This window comes from Solanum lycopersicum, chromosome 2 (assembly GCF_036512215.1).
Source record: "Solanum lycopersicum chromosome 2, SLM_r2.1".
NCBI classification, from domain to species: Eukaryota; Viridiplantae; Streptophyta; class Magnoliopsida; order Solanales; family Solanaceae; genus Solanum; species Solanum lycopersicum.
In genome coordinates this window covers 53692741-53715965 of record NC_090801.1, presented here as the reverse complement: position 1 = coordinate 53715965, position 23225 = coordinate 53692741, and the positions used below count along the sequence as shown (strand labels likewise).

General features: G+C 31.1%; 3 protein-coding genes and 1 non-coding gene across 6 annotated transcripts; 3 read left to right on the top strand and 1 right to left on the bottom strand.

Annotated features, from left to right (window-relative positions):
* The first annotated feature begins 407 nt into the window (after positions 1-407).
* On the top strand, positions 408-5473 carry LOC101267480 (protease Do-like 8, chloroplastic). The gene is made up of 13 exons (XM_004233312.5): positions 408-709; positions 978-1105; positions 1529-1611; positions 1698-1796; positions 1989-2055; positions 2271-2346; positions 2455-2521; positions 3933-4150; positions 4284-4351; positions 4477-4556; positions 4680-4766; positions 4868-4975; positions 5160-5473. Exons 1-13 carry the CDS (start codon positions 522-524, stop codon positions 5286-5288), a joined length of 1398 nt encoding a protein of 465 aa, XP_004233360.1. The 5' UTR covers positions 408-521; the 3' UTR covers positions 5289-5473.
* A 75-nt stretch (positions 5474-5548) lies between these two features.
* Positions 5549-5629, top strand: TRNAL-CAG (transfer RNA leucine (anticodon CAG)). The gene has a single exon. It is a non-coding gene; the product is annotated as a tRNA-Leu (tRNA).
* Positions 5564-8979, bottom strand: LOC101267768 (uncharacterized). 3 transcript variants are annotated; one of them, XM_010318803.4, is made up of 6 exons: positions 8553-8925; positions 7379-8475; positions 7110-7172; positions 6744-7013; positions 6394-6623; positions 5564-5926 (listed from the first exon to the last, which is right to left on the bottom strand). In XM_010318803.4, exons 1-6 carry the CDS (start codon positions 8669-8671, stop codon positions 5672-5674), a joined length of 2034 nt encoding a protein of 677 aa, XP_010317105.1. In that variant the 5' UTR covers positions 8672-8925; the 3' UTR covers positions 5564-5671. The 3 variants fall into 3 exon arrangements, with proteins under 3 accessions (XP_010317105.1, XP_004233361.2, XP_025885058.1); XM_004233313.5 differs by having other exon boundaries at positions 6744-7172; positions 8553-8979; XM_026029273.2 differs by lacking the exon at positions 5564-5926 and adding an exon at positions 6042-6260 and having other exon boundaries at positions 6744-7172; positions 8553-8979.
* A 10600-nt stretch (positions 8980-19579) lies between these two features.
* Positions 19580-22598, top strand: THM6 (transcription factor). The gene is made up of 4 exons (NM_001247365.2): positions 19580-19741; positions 20443-20572; positions 20986-21467; positions 22044-22598. The coding sequence occupies exons 1-4, from the start codon at positions 19609-19611 to the stop codon at positions 22304-22306; spliced, it is 1008 nt and encodes a 335-aa protein (NP_001234294.2). The 5' UTR covers positions 19580-19608; the 3' UTR covers positions 22307-22598.
* The last annotated feature ends 627 nt before the right edge of the window (positions 22599-23225 follow it).

Sequence of the window (23225 nt, the reverse complement as noted above, 5' to 3'; positions counted from 1 at the left end):
TAGTTTAGCTGAAGTAATATTTCTAGTGAACACGACAATGTGTTTTTATTATGACCTTTTCTCAGATAGAGTTTTATTTCTATTATATATATAAAAAGACGATTGAATATTCTCATATAAATTTTGGACAAAATTAATGCTAAAAAATAGATAAAATTTTATGGGAGGATAAAAAATGCACCAATATTACAAACATGAGGGACTATTAGTGCGCCATGTAAAAACTGAAGGATCACTTTAAGCCTTAACCCAAAATTATCAAATACGGTATTTCCAGTGTGCCGTGTAAAAACACCGTATTTCCTGTGTGCTGTGTCTGAAATTCACAGTAAAATACGAATATATCTAAAACTCGAATTCGAAATATTTCCGTAAAAGTAAGGTCAGTTATTGCCTATAGGTGTGTCAAAGTTAAGTAAAATTGAAGGGAGAGAGTAAAATAGGAGAAGAAATATCCCAGTTGAGTGTCCCAACTCTTTATCTGCTCTCTGCTCTTCTTCTTCCCCAATTTTGAAGCTTCAATGGAAGTGATAATAGTATCATCTAACGCAAAAACACCTATTCACCTGCATACAAACCAACCACAACCACCCATTCTCAATAACTCTGTCTTTTTGGGCCGTCGAGAGCTCTGCTTCGATAGCATTTCCACTGTCTGCTCTGCTGATCCCATCACTTCTAATCCATCTACCTCTGTTTCCGCTCCCAGGTAAACATATTATCTATCTCTTTAGACTTACATTTTTACTGCACAATGAGTTTAATAAGCAAAAATGAGAAGATTTTTGACAAAGTAGGATGAAAAAAATGGGTATCTATCAGTGAGTACAAGTGGTGAAGTGAGAAATTTTGTTAAGGATACTTTCAAAGTTTGGTATCTATCAGTCTCATTAAAATTAAGTACTTACTCAATACTTGTATTATATAGCACATGATTTCATGACCTTTTTGTTGTTGTTGTCATGGTAATGTCACAGGGGTGGTGGAGATAATGGCAATTCTTTGATTGAGCAACTACGGAGAAGCTTCCCTTTTGCCACACGGAGGATGTTATTAACAAGCTTTTTCATGTATTCATGTTATCATCCTTCAAGGTACTTGTCAGGTTCGCACGTTCTTACTGTTTCCTTTTCTTTTACTTGTCGCCTTTGAAAAGCCAGCACTTGAATTCTGTTGGGCCACGCAGAAAAAAGGAGGAGTGTTTGCGGTAGGTTAGTATAACACAGTGATAAACCTTATGAAAGTATGAAAATTAGTTCAGTGGAATGGATGTACAGAATTTGTATATTGACTCCATCCAACTAGAGGTATAGTTTATTGCTTATAGTAACAGGGAACCCAACTGTGGTTATGCAACTGAGCTAGCTCTCTCTTCCCCTAGTCCCCAATGAGCAAAACCTTATTCTTGTGTGGTTGGCTACTGAAAAAGATACAAAGCTTCATGATGAATTTGCTTCCTCTTTATCATTTGTTGAGTATGCGTCCTTTATTTGGGTTCTAACCATGTAACCTACTATATGATATACAGCACTTGCTTTGGGGGATCCGTCTGTCACAGTTGAACAAGTTACACCTACTATTTTTCCTTCTGCAGCACTTTTCCCTTTGGAGGTTCAGTATCATCACCTGCTCAGCTTATTCTTTATTGTTTTTGTTATGTTAGATCATCGTTTATCCGGTACATGTCTAATTGGCAGGAAAGAGTTGTTGAGCTCTTTGAGAAGAACACTTACTGTGTTGTCAACATATTTGATGTAACCTTGAGACCGACGCTTAATGTCACTGGTATGGTTGAGGTAAATTTTATGGACATCTGCAAACATTTGCTTCTCCATTTTCAGTGTTATGCTTACCAAACTCTTCGGTAATTTAGCTTTGGATTTTCTGTCTTCATGGATATATGGTGCCTCAACCAACACACTTTTTGTCCCTTCATAAATATTCTGTGTTTGAAAGCAGCTACATTCAATATGTTTAAACAATGGCAGATTCCTGAAGGAAATGGTTCGGGGGTGATTTGGGACAAAGAAGGCCATATTGTTACTAATTATCATGGTAAGATCACTTCAAATATGGTACCTGAGTGCATTAGTTATTTGTGTAATATACTCCCTGCATCCCAATAATCATGGGGTTCGGAGTATGAGAAAACTGTCTAATAAAGGCTTCATCTAAAAAATAAAATTGAATTTTATGACCTCAAAAACCAATTTCAGTGTGTTGGATGGGCTGTGCAATTCTTGGTTAAACAGTTCTCTTTATATGTCCAGTGATTGGTAACTCCCTTTCTAGAAACCCAAGCCGTGGGCAAGTAGTTGCACGTGTTAATATTCTCGCTGCAGATGGGTGAGTTGTATTCTGTTTTAGCATATACTTAATGGGGATGATACAGCTTCATCTTACTCTCCATCTTATGCCTTCACTCTCTTTAATTCATTTTGTTTCTTTCTGAAGGGTGCAAAAGAATTTTGAGGGTATATTAATTGGTGCAGACCGTGCCAAGGATCTTGCAGTGTTGAAGGTAAGCATTATTTCCAGAATCCCTATTTTGTCTAAATCTGGAGAATTCTGAAGTTCATCGGCTACATTTGCTTTAGTTATGTCATCTTGTTCTTATCTCTTATAGCTATAGTTAGAGAAGAATTAGATAATAATAATAATAATACTATTGAAAAGGAGAATAGGAGAAGATAATGTGCTCCAAGCTATAGCTATGTTCTCCCACAGGAAAGAGAGAAAACACTACTACTTGCTAACTTTCTACTAATCCTCGATCTCCATGCTCTTGTCTAGATCATGTCCTCTGTGAGCTGAAGATGTGTCATGTCCTGTCTAGTCATCTCTTCTCAATTCTTCTTCAGTTTACCTCTACCTCTCGTTAAGCCTATCGCTGCCAACCTCTCGCACCTCCTCACTGGGCCTTTGTGCTCCTCTCTTCACATATTCGAACCATCTCAACCTCGCGTCCTGCATCTTGTCCCCTACGCACGTCTCTACCACCTTGTCCCTTATATCTTCGTTCATAATCGTATGTCTCCTGGTATGCCCACACATCCATCTAATCATCCTTATTTGTGCCATTTTCATCCTTTTAAGATATGAGTTCTTGACTAGCCAACCCTTTACCCCATACAACATAGAAGGTCTAATAATCACTTTGTAGAACTTACTTAAAGTCTTGGTGGAATATTCTTATCACATAGGACACCAGATGTGAACCTCAATTTCATCTATGCCTCTCCACTACGACGTGTGACATCATTGTTTATCTCGCCACATCCTTATACTTGAAGCTTCCTCTCTTGGGGATGAATTGTGTGTTGATCCTCACTTCCACATCTGCCTCTTGTGATTGTCATTTACTTAAAATGGTTGATAATCGTTTTGAAGTTATCAGAAACAACTTCAGTTGATTCTTACAGAACAATAAGATCTACCTATTTATCCACTTAAAATTTGCTGTCTTTCAAAAAGTGAGATGGAAGGCATCTAGATATATGTAGAGCAATCTTACGGTGGGATTTTAGTGGGATGAAATGAGCTGTTATAAATGATATAGAGCAAAAGTGTGTCAGAGAGAGAGAGAGAGATGGTTAGATATGGTGAGAATAACACTGTAATGCATTGTGCTTTAATTGGAAAACTGGGTGGAACAGATGAATGGGGTGAGGTTGCGATTATCATATTCCCTATGGAGGAATATAATCCCAGTGCATAATTTGCATTACGTGATGACACATCCAGGAAAGAGCTGTATGCCCTATTTTTTGTTCTTCTTTTACACTCCTATGGAATCAATATATTTAGAAGTTCTATTTGCTTGAGAAATGAAGTTGGTAATGTGCATTTTGGCATTTGCATTTTTTTTTTGTTCTTTTTAACTCAAAACTTACATTTTTGACACCTTATGACTTCACATCTTGAAATGCAAGGTGGGAGCTTCTGAAGACCTGTTGAGGCCAATAAGGGTTGGTGAATCTTCTTCTTTGAGAGTTGGCCAGCAATGTTTAGCCATTGGAAATCCTTTTGGGTTTGATCATACACTCACTGTTGGGGTTATCAGTGGACTTAATCGAGATATATATAGTCAAACTGGAGTGACCATTGGTGGAGGAATACAAACAGATGCAGCCATCAACCCTGGCAACAGGTTTATTTTTCTGAACTTGTACTTCCCTTGGTAACAAATGCATTCCCTCTGATGCTGATAATCATTAAAGGCCTCTTTTGCCCTTCTCTTTTTTCAACTGCTGTTCTGTGAATAAATATGTGTACCTTTCCAGCGGAGGTCCTTTGTTAGATTCAAAAGGAAACTTGATTGGGATCAACACTGCAATATTTACTCAGACAGGTGAATAGTTTTTCCATCGTTGTGTGTTTTAGACTGAAGATTGAGAGGAGATGACAAGAAACACTTATTTGAATGTTCAAAGTTTATCCTTTCGTACTATTACTTACTCTTCTTCAGTACAACAGGGACATCAGCAGGTGTTGGATTTGCAATCCCTTCTTCAACTGTGTTGAGAGTTGTACCCCAATTGATCCAATCTGGAAAAGTATGAATGTTGCTCTATTAATTCATCTCTTAGTTCTTGTCAGCTTCTTTTCCTGGTTTTCCAGAATTCTCTTTAAGGTTTTTATTCATTATTTATGTATATGTATGTCTTAAACAATGTCAGGTTCTTCGTGCTGGTTTGAATATTGAAATCGCTCCAGACTTGATTGCCAACCAACTTAATGTTCGAAATGGAGCACTGGTTTTGCTGGTACATTTCTGTCACTATGACCCTGGGGGTGGGGAGACGGTATCTTTCAGAGTAAAACTCACGCTATATCTTTCATCTGAATCTATTCCTGCTCTATTTAGGTACCTGGAAATAGTCCTGCAGCGAAAGCTGGACTTCTTCCTACTACCAGGGGTTTTGCAGGAAATATAGTACTTGGTGATATTATTGAAGCAGTGGATGACAAACCTGTGAGTGCTTTCTTACTTTCTTATATTACGCCACAAGCTTTTTGTTAGTGCAAATTTGATGATGTGAACATTGTCTAGGCTTCCAACCTGCAGGTCTAGAGTTTAAATCATCCTACAATGATTGATTTTTGTTGCTCCTTTTTCTAAGCGATTTCTGAGATGCACTCATTTCATGTTATTGCAGGTTAAGAGTAAAGCAGATTTGTATAAAATCCTGGATAATTATAACATAGGTGATGAAGTTCGATTAAAAATCCGTAGGGGCAACGATAACTTGGAGTTGATCATAGCATTAGAGGAAAAGGATTCATAACAATTGAAGAATTTTTTGCAGTAATCTGGAAAAGGCGGAAATGTGCGAGCAATGAACATGTTCCATGGAAATTGCCAGCAGAATGTAATGTATCACTTGTAAAGTATTTTAAGTTACCATTGAAGGAGAACAAAATGAGTAATCCTTGAAATTCTTTTTAGTAATAAAATGCTTTCTCCTCCAAATTTGCTAATTTTATCGAAAAGTTTAGGTCATTATATCAAGGTTAAATAATAATATAATGAAAAGTTGAAAACAACGTCAAGATGGCCGAGTTGGTCTAAGGCGCCAGTTTCAGGTACTGGTCCGAAAGGGCATGGGTTCAAATCCCATTCTTGACAATATTTTTTCAACTTTTTATGGCATATGCTCATAGACTACTGTTAACAAGGGAAGAGCAAAATAGAAGGATCTACATGTATTTTCCTATGCAGAAAACTAATGCTGCTTATTTTGTTGTGACACCACACTAGTTGATCTGTTGTTAGCCTGGACATATTGAGAACCCTAGTAACTAATTTCATGTCTACTTGAGAGAAAAAGTACAATACTTTATCTGAATCATTTTCTTTCTTCTTCTTGAACCTCTTCAATATGCAACACTCACCTTTCAAAGCATCTTTCAGTTTCTTCTCTTTCTGCATTCCATAACAATAATTAGACAATCACCTTAATCTCGATAAGTCGACAAAATAAATGAATATTTACACTATCAGATTACTTACGGATAACCATCTAGAACAAGTGATCAACTAGTATCAAATTGTCTATTACATCATGTTAAGATACATTAATAATGTAAAAATTCTTTACAACGTTTAGTTTACATTACAATCTCGACAATACTCCCCACATCACATTTTGATTGTCGTTTCACCTCAAGAAACTATTTCAAAATAATTGTCACTTTAGAAATTTACCACTAAAATTTGATAGTGATTGTTTTAAAGTATACTCTTTAACATAAAGTACCTAAAATATTTAAGAAAAAAAAAAGATCACATAATAAACTATACCTTATATTTAATATTGAGAATGAAAAAGCTAAAGTGATAGTTAAAATAGGACGGATCGAAGGAGAATGAGTTGAAAACTAATAATTTACCTTTCCAAGACTTTCTTGCACCTCCATTAAAAGCTCTAAATCTCCCAAATCTTTAATAAGCTCTTGATGCTGTATTCCCTTTTTACCCTTCACCATCATGCTTGAACAATTTTTATCAGCTCTAATAAATTGCCAAAATATTCTTATTGATTCTTCCACTATCTCCACCAACAAGTCACTTGTAATGCAATATTCATCTTTATCTCTACCTCTACCCTTGTTTTTGTCCTCTGCCCAAATCGAGTTTAAGTTTTATATATCGATAATATAAAACCATGTTACTTATAAGAATGACAATTAAACCTGTCACTTTTTATACTATCAGTGTATATAACTTTTGAGACGCTTACCTCTTATGAGAGGAACTTGAAGAAGATTACGAAGATCATATCGACTCTTGATGTAACATTGAACTCTTGGCCCTTGAAAATGTTCATTTTCTATAAATCTTTGTATGAGAACTTGAAATTGCTGAAATTCTCCAGCAACTTCATTATACGTACGAGTACCACGAGGATCAGAATCCCATAAACTTAAAGCTTTTCCATATTGCCAATGTAGAAATTCCCATGAAAGACACATTTGTCCAACATATATCACTTCAACATCACTCTGCAATTCTTTGATAAACTTTATCATAGGGTCAGTATTGTCATTATGCCTTTTCTGTTTGAATAGCTTAATATTTTGTGAAATAAGAGATTTTAGTTTTGGACCTGAATGTCTTTGCCTTGACACACATTGAAATGGATCTTTTAGTGGATCTTTCTGTAGATAACCTGTAAAATTTATAAAAAAATATCTCATTTTAAAAATGAATTAATACAAAAAGTAAAAATTACAAGTGATTTTTAACACGTCAAAGCTATGGCGATCAAATTTATCTAGTACCTAATGAAATAAAAAAAAAAGTAGTACGTTCAAGCTAGCCCGGACACGAAAGAAAACTTGAAAATAATGTAATGCATGAAGAGTTGTTACTGACCTATCGTATACATTTTCTGGTACGTCAATATGTCGAATTTACGCATTCTTTCTCTATAACTCTTGTAGAACTTATGAAGTTCACTCATACAATCTTCGCGTTGCAACTTCTCATCAATCTTCCATGGCTCCGAATCTTTCCATTTTAGCGTATCTGATTCTTCCAAAATAGTGGGAAGTCCCGTATCTCGAACTTTTCTAAGTTCCAACTTCAATTGTTCGATCAATTCTTGGTGTTCCCGTAATGTTTCCAAATTATTCGCATCGCCATTTTCAGAGTCCTCGGAGTCACCAAATAGCTTGTAAGAATTTTCATGAAAAAGATCATCCTCAGATAAAAATCGCGGTGCTTGATCTTGTTCAAATTTCGTTAGCTTTTCCATTATATCACTATCACTATCATCAGCATCAGATTCTTGATTTTCCTCTGACATTTCATGATCAAGTTCAAATTCGCCTCCAAAGTTTTCATCTGTCAAGAAGCCATCACTATACGAATCGACTAACTTGTTCATGAGATAACAGACATGATCAAATCCAATTGATAGTGTATCAGAATCAGTAGATATCGAATCCTTTTCAGATTGAAACAGAGAATCGTCAGTAAAATCTAGTTCCTTTAGAAATTGATCTTTTCGAGTATCTGATTCTCCTTTCATGGGATTCAATTCCTCTGTTTTCTCCGTTTCGTCTTTATCACACTCTAAATTACACAAATCCCCTTTTTCTTCCTCATTTATTTCATCTTCATCGCGCTCCAAATTACTCAAATCCTCTTTTTTGTCTTCCTCATCTATCATCGCCTCGATATTGCCATGAACTTCTTTCGAATCCTCTGTTTCGTGAACCTCTGTTTTTGTTGGCGATTTGACTTTAAATGTAGAGGTAACATATTCAACTTTGTCTTCCTTGCTTTTACAAAATTGTTCATAGGTTGGGAATTTAAATGTAAAATTAAACTCTGTTTCATTCGTCTCCGAATTTGGGAATTCAGAAACATCCTTAAAAACATCAGATTCATAACCCAACTGCTGCTTTGTTTCTGGAAAATCATATATTTTCTGATAATCATCTTTGAAACCCGAATTCTTATTTGATCTGTGTGATTCAAATATATGAAATTAAAAATAAAAATTGAATCTTGATTTACAAGAAACGATTAATAACTAAAATACCTGTGGAAAAATGTGGTGATGGAGTTGAACAGAGGAGACAAATAGAGGGAAACAAAGGCAAATACAGTAGCTAAAGGCAAAAACAAATACTGATAGAGGAAATGAGAAAGAGCAGCCATATTCAGAGAAGTAAAGGAAACGAAGTAGCCATGGATTTTGATCAATAAGAAAATTCAGGCAGAAAGCAAAGAAACAGAGGGAAAAAAAACGATTTTCAAGTAAATGAAGACTAATTGGACGAAGAAATTCAACCAAACAGTGAAAAATTGATGATGTCCATATAATTGGGAATTGACAGTTGAGAAGTCCCTGTTTTTGCTGCATATTTTCTTTGAGAGAGAAGGGAAAAAATGGGGCAAGATTGAATGTTGACATCTTCTTCGTTTATCTGTTTTCCAGGAATTAGGGGCTTACGTTGCATATTTTTTCTTCATCTTAAGCCAAGTGTCTTCGACACTAAACTAATACTCACTCCCTCTATTTTGTTTTTTTGAATTATTTGTCATTAAAATATAAAAGATCGAACCATTAGAGAATGACAAAAGTTTTACATTAGTGGTTAACGAATTGGGTGAACTTCTTATACGTATTGGACAATCCTTCTCTCTTTGAGCTAGCTTTTAGGGTGTGAGTTGGGCTCAAAACCTAATTTCACAAATTCCACGAAGGCTTGAATATGAATTTTTATAACCAAGTCTGAGTAATATTTACTATTCGTAACACATTTTTTTTATAGGAAAAAATGCTTCGTAAACTTAGCCTAAACCAGGAACGAAGCTACGATAGTGCTACAGTGTTATTTCTTTTAAAAAAAAATTACACCATATATATAGGTCAAATCTTACTTTATATTGATATATATAATATTTTGGACATTCTTAGGGCCCGTTTGGCCATAAATTTTGCAAGTAAAATTTGGGAAAAAACTTGGCAAATTTTGTTTGTCCATACACTTTTTTATTATTTGGCAAATTTTCCAAATTCCCAAATACTAGAAAAAATTAGTATTTGGGCCAAATTTCATTATTTGAGAAGTTTTAGAAATTCAATTTTTACCCTTAACTTTTTATTTTACAAAAATAATATATTTATTGACATCAACCAATTCAATTAGCTCCCTTCTATATGCATTCTTTTGATTTCATACATTCATTTGTTACAGTTAGTCTTAATGAACTAGCTACTAAATAAAACATGAATTGCATTTATTTTATTTTGGTAGATAAATATTACGTTGTTGATGCTGATCTACGGAATACAAGAGGATTTTTAGCTCAATTCATTGGAATGCGCTATCATTTGCAGGACTACCGAGGAAGTGAAAGAGAGCCTAAGAATGGAAAAGAGCTATTTAACTATAGACATGCTTCTCACCGCAATATAATTGAAAGAACTTTTGGTGCGTGGAAAAGTAGATTCAGAATACTAAGACAAGGCATGAACAACTATGAATGTGACATGCAAGTGAAAATAGTAATTGTTTGCGCTGTATTGCATAATTTTTTACGTGAACAACAAAGTAATGATGGAATATTCAATGAATATGAAAATGATGATATGGTTGTTGATGAAAGTGACGAACTACTGGCTCAGGGTAACAACATCGCTTCATCTTCTCGATCGTCTGATTCGAAAATGCAAGCTCATGAGAAGATATTGTTCATAAAATGTGGGAAGATTATATTAAAGAATAGGTTGAACTCTTTCACAAGAGAAAACATAGGTTTTTCAGTGATTGCAATATTTATTTCCTTTTGTTTTCTTTTCTTTTTTTTTCCGAATTTATATTAGTTGTATTTTCATTATCATGATTTATACCAAGACCTTTTCACTATACGAATATTTACTGTAATGATTCTTGTTGATTTGTTGCGGAAGTCATAAATCTTGTTACGTGAGATTTCTATTGTGCTATGTAATACAAATTTATGGTTAGTTTGATAGTTTTAAAAACTTATGGGTATAAAATCATATTTCTTAAAAAAAATGAAATATGTTTCTCAAATTCTATGGCTAAACACATGATAAAATTTCACCCAAATTTTCATGCAAATAATATTTGCCAAATATCTATGGTCAAACGCTAGCTTAGAACCAATAGAGACTTGTAGCTAGCTAATTATAAAGATATGCACGAAACTTACACAATGCCACATTCACAATTTAATATAGAAGTATGTCGGACATAAAAAATTGATTCATTTAGAGTTATTTTTTTATATATACAATATTTGAACACTCTAAGTTCTATTTCATTTTCAAGAATAATCTAGTGACTAGTAAATCACAATAAAAAGATATAACTAAAAGTCAATCTACTTTATGAGCCATCCATTTTGCACTAATTTATTTTTCCTCGTAAAAATATGTGTTGCTTAGATTAGAAGTAAGCACAAGGTTCATCATTTCAATCTATTTAACACAAAATAATTAATTGGTGAATGTGAAACAAATGAAGTCTAAAATATAAGCTTACGTGACAGATGGCAATCCAAACTGGCTGGCCTTAGTTCTTTAATATAGTTGAATTTTTCAAACAAAAACATTGAACTTACACCATATATGAAGGTTCACAAAGTTTATAGATTTCTCCACATCTCACAAAGCCTTTTTGGTTTGTATTTGTAGTCTCTCCGTTCATTTTTATTTGTTGTGTTGTATTTTTTGAAAGTTAATTTCACTGATTTTTAAAATTAAATTAGATTATATTAATTCAATATTTCAAACAAAAACTTTAAATATTCAAAACTATATGAAAAGTACTATAAATTGTAATTTTTTACATATCAATAAGATGAACAAAAACATCTTAAAATGTTAGTCAAAATTATTATAATTTGACTCTAAAAATAAAGTTTATAACAATTAAAAGTGGACGAATGAATATATATATATATATATATATTCTCTTAGACATGAATTCTTTTCAATCCGGTAGGTCTAGATGGGCTTCATTTTTTAACATTCGTTTTATAGACGAACACGGAGAAAGTGAGAAACCCAATTATTGACATAAAATTGTTTAAGGTCCACGCCAACTTTTACATATAGAAATAAAAAATTTATATTTGTATGCTATAGTAAAGTTTGCATAATTAGGTTCTACAGCAAATATATAACTATATAATATATATGTAATTGTATGATTCGCTGGCCTCACTATACATAGACAATTGTATTTGCTGGCTTAAATTGTTAATTCGCTGGCCTATTTCGCTGTAATATCTGTATAAAATTTGCTTTGTATACAATTGGATCGAAGTAAAATGTTTGTATATTGTATAACTATAAGTGTATAGGAAGAAGATAATGTTTTTTCTCGCTTTATACAAAAACAGAAACATAATTTATACACTTCTGTTGTATAAAGCGAGAGAAAATTATATTTCGATGCAATTGTATAATTCGCTGGCCTTTTTTGCTACAATATTTGTATAAAATTTGCATTTGTATACAATTGAATCGAAGTAAAATATTTGTAAATTTGTATAATTAAGTGTATAGCATGAAGATATATATTTTTACATGTGTATATACAATTTTCTCTCGCTTTATACAATACAGAAACACAATTTATACACTTCTGATGTATAAAGAGAGAGATGCGAGCAGAGGGAGAGTGACCAGCGAGAACAGGAGAGTGGCGAGCGAGATTTTAGGGAGAGAGGCGACTGACAAACGTTGGCTATGCGACACAATTAAATCAAACAGTAGCTACTCCATTTATTTTAGATTATTAGTTTGATATTCTCTCTCTCTCACACACACACACACACAATCTTTCTTTTTAAAAAAAATTACATTTAAATTCCCAACCTACAAAAAGTTTTTTTAAGGTATTGTAGAAATTGAAATTTTGTAAGACTCTACAAGATGCGTTCAATTTGAGTTGGGACTCTACAAATTGTGTTCAACTCAGATTAGGATTTTTGGAGGCTACTCAACTTTAAACCCTAGTTTATGCCTATATAAAGGGTACTATATTCCCTTAAAAAGCATCTCAGAAATTCCATAAAGAGATCAAGATTTCGAATACTTCGCAAATGGATTATTCATATAGAGATGTCAAATCTAAATCAATACGCCACGACCCTCAAATCACTCAAATCATAGATAAATCTTATGAGAGTAGAATCAAGGATAAACAATATTGTACCCCCAATTTATCTTGATTAATAAAATCATATTTTTTTCATATTTATTTGTGTGATTTATTTATTTTCTATATACTTTAAGCCTCGTCTTTAAGTTTCACAAGTCTACACTCCGTCAAGCCTTAAAGCACGGGCATTTGTAGACATTGATATTTTATGGAACTCTACAAGATGCGTTCAATTTGAATTGGGACTCTACAAATTGTGTTCAACTCAGATAAGGATTCTTGGAGGCTACTCAACTCTAAACCCTAGTTTATACCTATATAAAAGGTACTAAATTCCCGTAAAATCCATCTCGAAAAATCCACAAAGAGATCATGATCTCGATTACTTCACAAATTAGGATTGAAACAATAAGGACGTCATACGCAATCTAATAATTGCAAACCTTCGAACCAAAAAAAAAAAGAAGTGTTAAAAAAAGGACTTTAGCTATGAGTTTAGTCAAATCTCTCTCTAAACAACTACGAGACTACATTTTTATGCTATTATATATTCTTGTATGAGAATAAAAGATGTTTTTCTATTTATAAACGTCCAAAATTTCTTCCGTAAGAAAAGGATCAACAAATTATATAAAAGAGCTTTTTTCCGGCCAGAAATTCTTTTGACCAAATCTATATTTTTGAATTAAAACACAATTGCGAAGAATCCAAATAAAATAGAAAATTCAGGATAAATATTAATATATTGGTTTGTTATTATCACTAGTCACTACTAAAGAACATCAAATAATCAAATCAACTATCAGTAATCCTCAATTAACCCGTAGCTAAGTAAAATTAGAATGAGATTTTTGTTTTTTCCTACGAAATCTTATCCTTTGTTAAGTCAATAATCCATAGCTACCGCTAAATAAAATTTAGCATAAATTTTTGTTATTCAACTAGAGAATTTTATCGTTGTTAATTTCTTGTTTCTCTAACCGTGATGTTGTTGTACTTATGTATTCTTCTCAGTCACTATTTGTGTTTTTCAAAAGTCAATCTAATTAATTTGTAAAGTTAAATTAGATTACGTTAATTCGATATTTCTTTTAAAAAATAGATATTTAAAAATTATACGAAAGGTACTATAAATTGCATTTTTTTTTACATATCAATATGATAAAAACATATATCATAAAATATTAATTAAAATTCTTATAATTTAACTCTAAAAAAGAAAAATATGACAATTTATTATGTACTATGGGCACACAATATTTATTTTTGAGGTCACTGTGTGGACACATTATATTCCAAACAAGTTGACAGACAAATGTATGTGTTTTCTAATGCATACAATGACCAATCATGCTTTAATTATTCATTTAGACACCTCAACTTAACCTTTTACCTATTGAACATTTTTATTTATATAAAATTTTTTCTATTAGACACATTTTGATAATCAACAAAAAATGTCAAGTGTGTGTGATGCACTTGCCATGACATGGCAAACTAATTAATTAAAAGAAGCCATGTGTTTTAAATTTGTTTTTTGTGCTAAAAAATAATTATAATTAAAAAAAATAAAATACTAAAGTATGTACGTTCCTACCTCCGCTCAGACCTGCTCCCCCCTCCCCCCACCCCACCCCACCCCAACTTCATCTTCTTCCTCCTTTTTTTTTTCCCAAAAAAACACTTAAATCACCTAAGTTTTTCTACTTCTTTTTATCTAATTAATGTTTTATTTTTAAGCTTCGATTCAATTCATGTTTGAATTGATTTGGCATAAAGAAAAAGATGATTGGTGGCATTGTTTTCTAATGAACAAATTAAAATTTGTAATTGATTGTATGAAAAGCTAAAAATAAAAAAAGATATTGACGATGATAAATTTGGAGAAAAATGAGGTGGTGTTCGATGACTGGTAAAAAAGGAGAAAAAAGATGATGGTCTGAAAAAAAAAAGGGAAGAAGATGACCGAAAAAATAAAGGGAAAGAGCACTGTGGATATGGTGACGCACATTTAATTAAAAAAAAGGTGGTATAGAGAAGAAGAATGATTACAGCTCGAGAAAAAAAGGAATATACTTTAATGGTGGGACACCGGTGATTGCGGTGGTGAGAAGGTGGTTCTAATGGTGGTTGAGTCAAAGAAGAAGATGAAGAGATGCTAATTTTATTTTATTTTTTAAAAAAAAAAGAAAATTATTTTTTTTGGTTAAATGATGCCCTTTCACTCTCTTTTCATGTGTGTACTATACACATGCTGCCATGTCAGCACAAAATGTTTAATAGGTAAAAATCTCTTACAATATAAGTGTTCAATTGGTATACAGTTGAATTGAGGTGTCTAAATGAAATATGTGGACAAGTTTAGGGGGTTGTATATGACTTAGGCCAAAATATTACTATACATGATCAAGATGCTGAAAATCCAAGCGGAAAATAATAATAATAAGGGATAATGCCCAAGTACCCTCTCAACCTATGCCCGAAATCTCAGAGACACACTTATACTATACTAAGGTCCTTATTACCCTCCCTGAACTTATTTTATTAATAATTTTGTACCCCTTTTTTGCTTACGTGGCACTATCTTGTGGGCCTAATGATGGTTGACTTTTTTTTCCGAACTAGTGTCACGTAGGCTAAAAAGGGGTAGAAAATTACATATAAAATAAGTTCAGGGGATAATAAGACCTCAGTATAGTATAAGTGTGTCTCTGTGATTTCGGGCATAAGTTAAGGGGATAATTGAGTATTTTCCCTAATAATAATAATAATAATAATAATAAAAACTTTGATGCAATCAATTACTTCATACCATAGTGAATTAAAAATATGGACAAAAGGCAAATTAAATGTGGCTAGCTCACTAAGTTGTGACATTTCAATTTTTGTAAATTTATTCACCAAACACAATCATGGACCACCACTAATAATGTTTAGCTAATTTCGATGCTGAATTTATTTCAAATGCTCGATTCGATCTAATCACTAACTAGAATAAATTTGTAGCGTACACACAATATTTTGTAAGAGATAGTCGACTTATTATCACAAACAATCAAGCTATTTTTTGTTTTATATTATCGTAAATCCAAATATTTGTTGAATAACGACAGTAAAAATTAATTCAATTATTTTTAATCATATACACAGAAATAAGATTATAGTGATAATATATATAATCCAAATTTGATTAGAAAATGGTTCATGTTCAACTAGTTGCGACAGGAGGACGTAAATTCAATAGTAAAACACCAAATTTTATTGGGAAAATCCTTCAAATCGAAGGTAACAAGGATGTAATGTGATCAAGTAATGATAAGTGTTAAAAAAAATGCTTAATTAGTTTCATACCTAAACTATTGAAAGTGTGAGTTTCATACCTAAACTATCACTTTTTAGTTTGAGAAACACACCTCAGTGGTGTGCGTAGTGCACTCTCTCTTTTATATGAAAACTTTGACACATGACATTCCACATAGATAAAATATTTTATCTAGATAAAAATTAAATGACAAAAATTTAATATTAATTAAAAATTAAAGATTATTATCCATATAAAAAATTGAATTATTTTTCTTATCTCACTCCACCACCTCCTCCATGTGCATCTTTTTTTTTAAAAAAAAAATCATTTATAAAATATTTGTAAAAATTTCATATTTCATCCTCCCCCTCCCTCCCCAGTAGAAATTGATATTATTTTGTTTAAAAAAAACTATCTCATTCTATTTAATTTTTCGCTCCTAATTTTTATCTTTTTTCGTTTTTCTTATTTTATTTTAGATATGCACATACATATATTTTTAGAAAAAAAAAATTCTACTAATGTACTGAATATAATATAAAGAACAAAAAAATATAAAAAAAACTTGTGGCGGCAAGTAAAAAATATTTTCGATATGTATTTATCTAAACATTGGGGAAAAAAATTGAAAGCGGAGGTTTAAGTGGGATGGATAGAATTATATTTTTAACAAAATAAAATAATTATCAAAATTAGTATTTGATGAGGGGGAGGAGATGAAGTAAAAAATGAAATACTTTTATAAAAGAAATTTAGGCAAAATAAAAAACTTTAAAAAATGGTGTGGGGCAAGAAAAATATTTTACATTTTATTTTATTAAAGAAAATATTATTTTTTTATAATAATTTTTTAATTTTTAATTTTAGCTAATAATAATAATTTATTTATTTTTTGTTAAGATTAGATATTTGTCCCTGCAGAGTGTGATGTGAAAATTCTTCAAAATAAAAGAGAAAGAGAAAGAGTGTATTATACATACCATGATAAAAGTGATATAAAAGAGAGATGTGTGTTTCTCAAACTAAAAAGTGATAGTTTAGGTATGAAATTCAAACTTTTAATAGTTTAAATATGAAACTTAAAAAAATATATAATTTAAGTGTATTTTTAACATTTATTTCTCAAATTTATTCAATTCATCATTAATCAGGATTAGTGCTAAATTAAATATGGTGGTGGGTAACACTCCAATAAATTTTAAAAGGTTATATACTCAGTATTTATCCTTTTATCATATTCATTAAATAGACTGTCGAGGATCCTGCCTCCTGATTAATGTTTTGTACTCCCCTATATTGCATTGTAATCAAATTTGCAATGATGATATCAATATGAGTTGTGATGCACTGGTAAGAGTGTTTTACCTTAATAAGATATTTCGAGTTCAAATTCTAAATAGGAAAAAGGGTCTGATATATCCATTAACTTTGTCATTTAGAGCTGATATACCCCTTGTTATGAAAGTGGCTCATATATACCCCTACTTGTAAACAAATGACTCACATATACCCTTTTTCTCTAATGGAAATGAAAAAAAATAATTTAAATTTAAATTTTTATTATTTTTTTCTAAAAAATATAATCCTATATGAGTAAATTTAATCCTCGTCAAACATATTTTTTTTACTTTTTTTTTGTTTCAATGACTAATTTATAATTATGATTTTGAATCAAATTTATTTTTGTTTCACTAATATTCTTGTAAAACTTATTGTAGATGACCAAATTTTTTCTTCGAATACGAAATTAAATTACAATACACACAAAAAAATAGTTTAATTTTTTTTCTTTAAACTAAGGAATGTAAGAAAAAAACAAAATAAGAATAAGAAACTCAAATAATTATAATAAAAGAAGTCAAAAAATAATTTATGTATGAAAAAAATTAAGATATACCTTGAACTTTGATAGAAGAATCATATATACTCCTAAATATTTTTTTTAAAAAAAAATTAGAACTAATAAATATAAATTTAAAACTAAATTTTTAACTTCCGTTAAATGAAGGGTATATGTGTGCCATTTTGTAACGGCAGGAGTATATGTGAGCCGTTTGTATAACGGTAAGGGCATATATGAGCCACTTTTATAACGAGGGATATATCAGCTCTAAATGACAAAGTTGAGGGGTATATCAGATCCTTTTCCCTTCTAAATATAAAGAAGATCTTATGAGAAGCTTCACTTCAAAATAAATTGTGCTCACCATTCAAATTTAATCAAAATTCTAGTGTGAGCTTCACAGATTGAGCAACAAAAAAAATTGCTACAACCATCATGTACAAAATGATTTGCCTTTTTTTTAATACATACTACCCCTGTCTCATATTATAAGTTACTCCTTTCTAATAATAGTTGAACCACAATATATGTCATTTTATAAAATTTATACATAAAATATCGTATTTTGTCTAATATTCTTATTGATTAGTTAATTAATCTTGAAAATATATTTACTTTGACTAACCTTGGAAATCTATAACTAATTAAATAAGAGCGTAAAAATAAAATTACCTTATTTCTTAATGCAAATAAAAATAAAAAGAGTGATGTGTAATATGCCACGGAGGAAGTAGATTTTATAATCGATCTATAACAAAAAAGATAATGCCATACAGTATCATTACATCCTAGAAAGTAGAAAGCTTGACATTTTATAACTTTGAATTAACTCCATAAACATGCTCATACAAATCAAAATAAAATGAAGTGCAAGAAGCAGATCTAAATCGGCTGAGGTCGATTAAGGTTTGGGAAATGGAGGAGAAATCGAATTATAACGTGAGAATCAAATTTTCATTAACAAATAAAAAGTTTATGTAATTAATCAACTGAGTAGTGTGATGACTCTCTAAATCATATCTTTTTATTGCGTTTTTTCAGCTTCGAAATAACCTTTTGCTTTAGACATTCAGTCTTTAACCAATAGGATGATTTGACTTGATATTTCAAATTCCAAACAACTTCTAGCCTATGTTGGGGTTCAGTTAGGGGCGATGCCATCTTAGCCGAAGGAAGGTCTAGTGCACACTCTTTGTATTATAAGTGTATTTTTAATTTTACACATCATTAATACAATTGAGAAAAGAATTCACACACTCTTAAATAAATTTCCATTTTCACTGCTTTCTTTTGATTGTTGCGATTTTCTCTTGGTGGTTATTGTTTATACCCAACATGTCTATTACTCATCCTTTTTGCAATATGAATTAGCTTACCTACTAATGAATTATAATAGATATCATTATGACTCGAAATTTCGGATCGCGATAGCTATCTTATTAGATTGCCCCAAAATTTCGGATCGCGATAGCTATCTTATTAGATTGCCCCACTAGCTTTACTTGATGAAGTAGGGGGGTGTAGTAAAAGAATAGAAAGTGTTGCTACTACTACTACTATTAGTATTGCTAATTTAAAATCAGAAGTAAATGATAACATTTAATGCCACGCGGTTTTGATGAGTGAGGCCATCAATATTCAATTGATGACTTTTTCCTCAGTCCACATTGAATGCACTCTCACCTTTTTCACTAATCTTATAAAATTAAAATAAAAAACCTTAGCCCTATAAGACACTTATTTCTACTTTTTTTTCCCAAGAAAAGAAGAATTCCACAAAACAAGGCAAAAAAAGGGTTGTGTTCCAATGGGTAGAGTCCCTTGTTGTGATAAAATGGGAGTGAAGAAAGGGCCATGGACTCCTGAAGAAGATATAATGTTAGTCTCTTATGTGCAACAACATGGTCCAGGCAATTGGAGGGCACTTCCCACTAAAACAGGTTTTTTATTCTTCATTATATCTAAATCTATGTTTACATTTTATCAAAGGGGATTCAGATAATAAAAAAAAGGTAAATACATGAAGAAAATTAAAAGGATGCGATACATATAATATAGACGTAGAAAAAATTGACTTTACATATATAATATAATTTCCAGACAAAGTCATTACGCCTCCTAGTTCCACTATGTATGATGGGATTCTTTTTTTAATTTGTTTCTTTCAAATTTATGGTAAGCAACAACAATTAACAAATCTCCACTAATTAACAATCATAAAGAAAATAAAAACCTATTTTATAATTATTACAGAGTTTTTTAACATACTCTTTAGGTGAGATATCACCGATATATACTCTCTTCGTCCGGAATTGTATGTCATGTTATGCTTTTCGAAAGTTAATTTAACTAATTTTCAAAGTTAAATTAAATCACATTAATTCGATATTTTGAACAAAAAAAATAGATATTCTCAAACTATATGAAAAGTACTATAAATTGCAATTTTTTGCATATTAATATGATAAAAAAGTAAATCTTAAAATGTTAGTCAAAGTTTTTATAGTTTGACTCTAAAAATAAAAATCATAACAAACAATTTCGGACGGAGGAAGTATAACTTAAAAAGTTGACTAAGAGTATTTAATTAATTAATGAGGATTTATTTTTATTTATAATGTGTGTGATTTTTTATTTGCAGGGTTGCGTAGGTGTAGCAAGAGCTGCAGGCTAAGATGGACAAACTACCTTAGGCCAGGGATAAAGAGGGGTAACTTCACAGATCAAGAAGAAAAAATGATTATCCAGCTTCAAGCACTTTTAGGAAACAAGTATATATATGCTCTTAATCTCTTCTTTTAATTAATTTCCAACACATTAAACATACTCCTAAATATTCTTTAAAAAATTAAAATATATACATACGTACAATAAGATCACACTCATCCTGAACTCATTGATCTCCTATTGAAACAAAATTCCAACTATTATTCTCTTTACTTCTAAGATCACACTCATCCTGAACGCATTGATCTCTTATTGAAACAAAATTCCAACTATTATTGTCTTTACTTCTAGATCTTCACTTGGCATATTGACCTTTTATTTTAGTATTTATTTCACTTGGTACGAAGTTCGAAATTTTTGAATCTCTTATTAGAAAATTAAATTGTATATTCAAGTAAAAAAAAATATAACTAAATTTCTAATTTCTCCACTCTGACTTGTTATGACCTTGGAACAGATGGGCTGCAATAGCTTCGTATCTGCCAGAGAGAACAGATAACGACATAAAAAACTACTGGAATACTCATCTAAAGAAAAAGATGAAAAGGCTTGACCAATGTCATGGATCAAATGATCTATTTTCTTTAGAAAATGGGCTTACTCACTTATCATCTTCAAATTCATCAACTTCTAGGGGACAATGGGAAAGGACACTTCAAGCTGATATTAACATGGCTAAAAAGGCTTTACATAATGCTTTGTCACTTGAAAATCCAACAAGCTCACACAATAATAATATTAAACAAGAAAATACACAAGTTTCTTCTACTTCTACTATTTATGCATCAAGTACTGAAAATATAGCTAGATTGCTACAAGGATGGATAGGATCAAGTACTTCTTCCACAAATAATTCTGAAAGTTCAAAAACTTCATCAAACAACATTGCAACAACTGATTCATCTTCATGTGATGGGACTCCAAATGCTGAAACCAAAGGTCAGCTTTCTGAATTACGTGATCATCTTATTTAAAAGTTTAAACCGTCACATAAAGTCATAGAGCACATGACTTTTAATTTTCTTTTCAATTTGTCTTATTTTATCGCGAATCAATGAGATAGTTGTGTGTTATATAATATGATATTTTCCACCGAATTAGTTCACTATAAAATAACATATAATACGTGCAAAACAGATTCTCGCTGAAATTCTTTCTGATTTTCTCATGTGTAAAAGTTATTATTTTTTCTTTTCTCGCCGATTTAACAATAAGATATATGGAATATCAATTGAATATTTTTCAGTGCAACATTTTCAATGGATTTTAGTAACAACAAAACTTTTCTATATATAACTAAGATTCTCTCAAACACTAAATATTTTGAATAACTACCTTTGCTGGATTTATAGTACTTTTCATATAATATATGTATGATCAATCTATACATAACATAGGTATGATGGTATACATATTATAGGTATAATTTATTGTATCTTGACTAAAAAGAAATAAACAGTAAATTCGATCGACTATTTATATTTATATGTAAAGATGTACTATTTGTTTGAACAGGTGGAATGGGGTTGATGGAAGCATTTGAGTCACTATTTGGTTTGGAATCATTTGAATCATCAAGTTCAGATGAGTTGTCTCAAACAACAACTCCTGAGGCTATTAAAATTGAAATAAAGAAGGAAGAAAATGAACATGATGTTGAAGTGCCACTATCTATTATCTTAGAGAATTGGTTGCTTGATGAAAATACACTCAATATTCAACCAAAAAATGACTTGACTACCTTGATATCTTTTGATGAAACTCCACAACTTTTCTAGAAGTTTTTTTTTTTGTTGATTCTTTTGATGGAATAATTTTGAAAAAATTGTATGTTTTTGATTGATTTCCCCATTGATTGTTTTATTTGATGTGGCGATTTTAACAAGTCATGTATATTTAGCCATTATTATTATATTTAGACTATATATAGCTCAATCAAGACTTAATCTAGAGTGGTTTTATCATATGACTAAGTTGTATCCTTTTTAAATTTCGTTTTATAGATTTCAATTATTGTACTAAGTTAGGGAATTTTATATCTCTTTCAATACAAAATTTTGTTTTATTTTACATTGGTTGCTCTTGTTTTGCATATGAGTTAAATCTCGAGGTTATTTAATGGGCATAAAGTAATACTCTCCCGTTTCAACATAACAAATTAATTTAGAATCACAAAATTAAAAAGTCTTCTTTCTTTTCTTAAATTTCGTTCTAAGTAAAATAATACACGGAGGGAGTATCTTATATTCCTAATTAACTAACTTGTTATGAAGGGTTTTGTGTATTATTTTATGTCAACTTAATATGATAGGTAAAAAAAAAAGGACAGAAATTATGTACATTTAAGGTAAAATTATTATTTGTCCCTTATAAGTTTATAATTATAGAAATTCCTCAAATTGATACAACAATATAATTGTTGATGCATTACTCTGATGCGCGAGAGATATTAATTGTTAAGTAAGATACATTATATTTTATACATGATACACTAATATGATATACATTTTATACATGATACACTAATCTAATGCGCGAGATACATTAATTTGTGTGCTGATACATTAACTCGATGCGTGAAAATGAGATATTTTGAAGTTTTATAGAATTAATAGGAAACAATGCTAACAAAAGAACTTAAAGGTGAGATTTGTGTCATTTTTCCATATTGCGTACAATAAAGTTTAGCTTAATTAT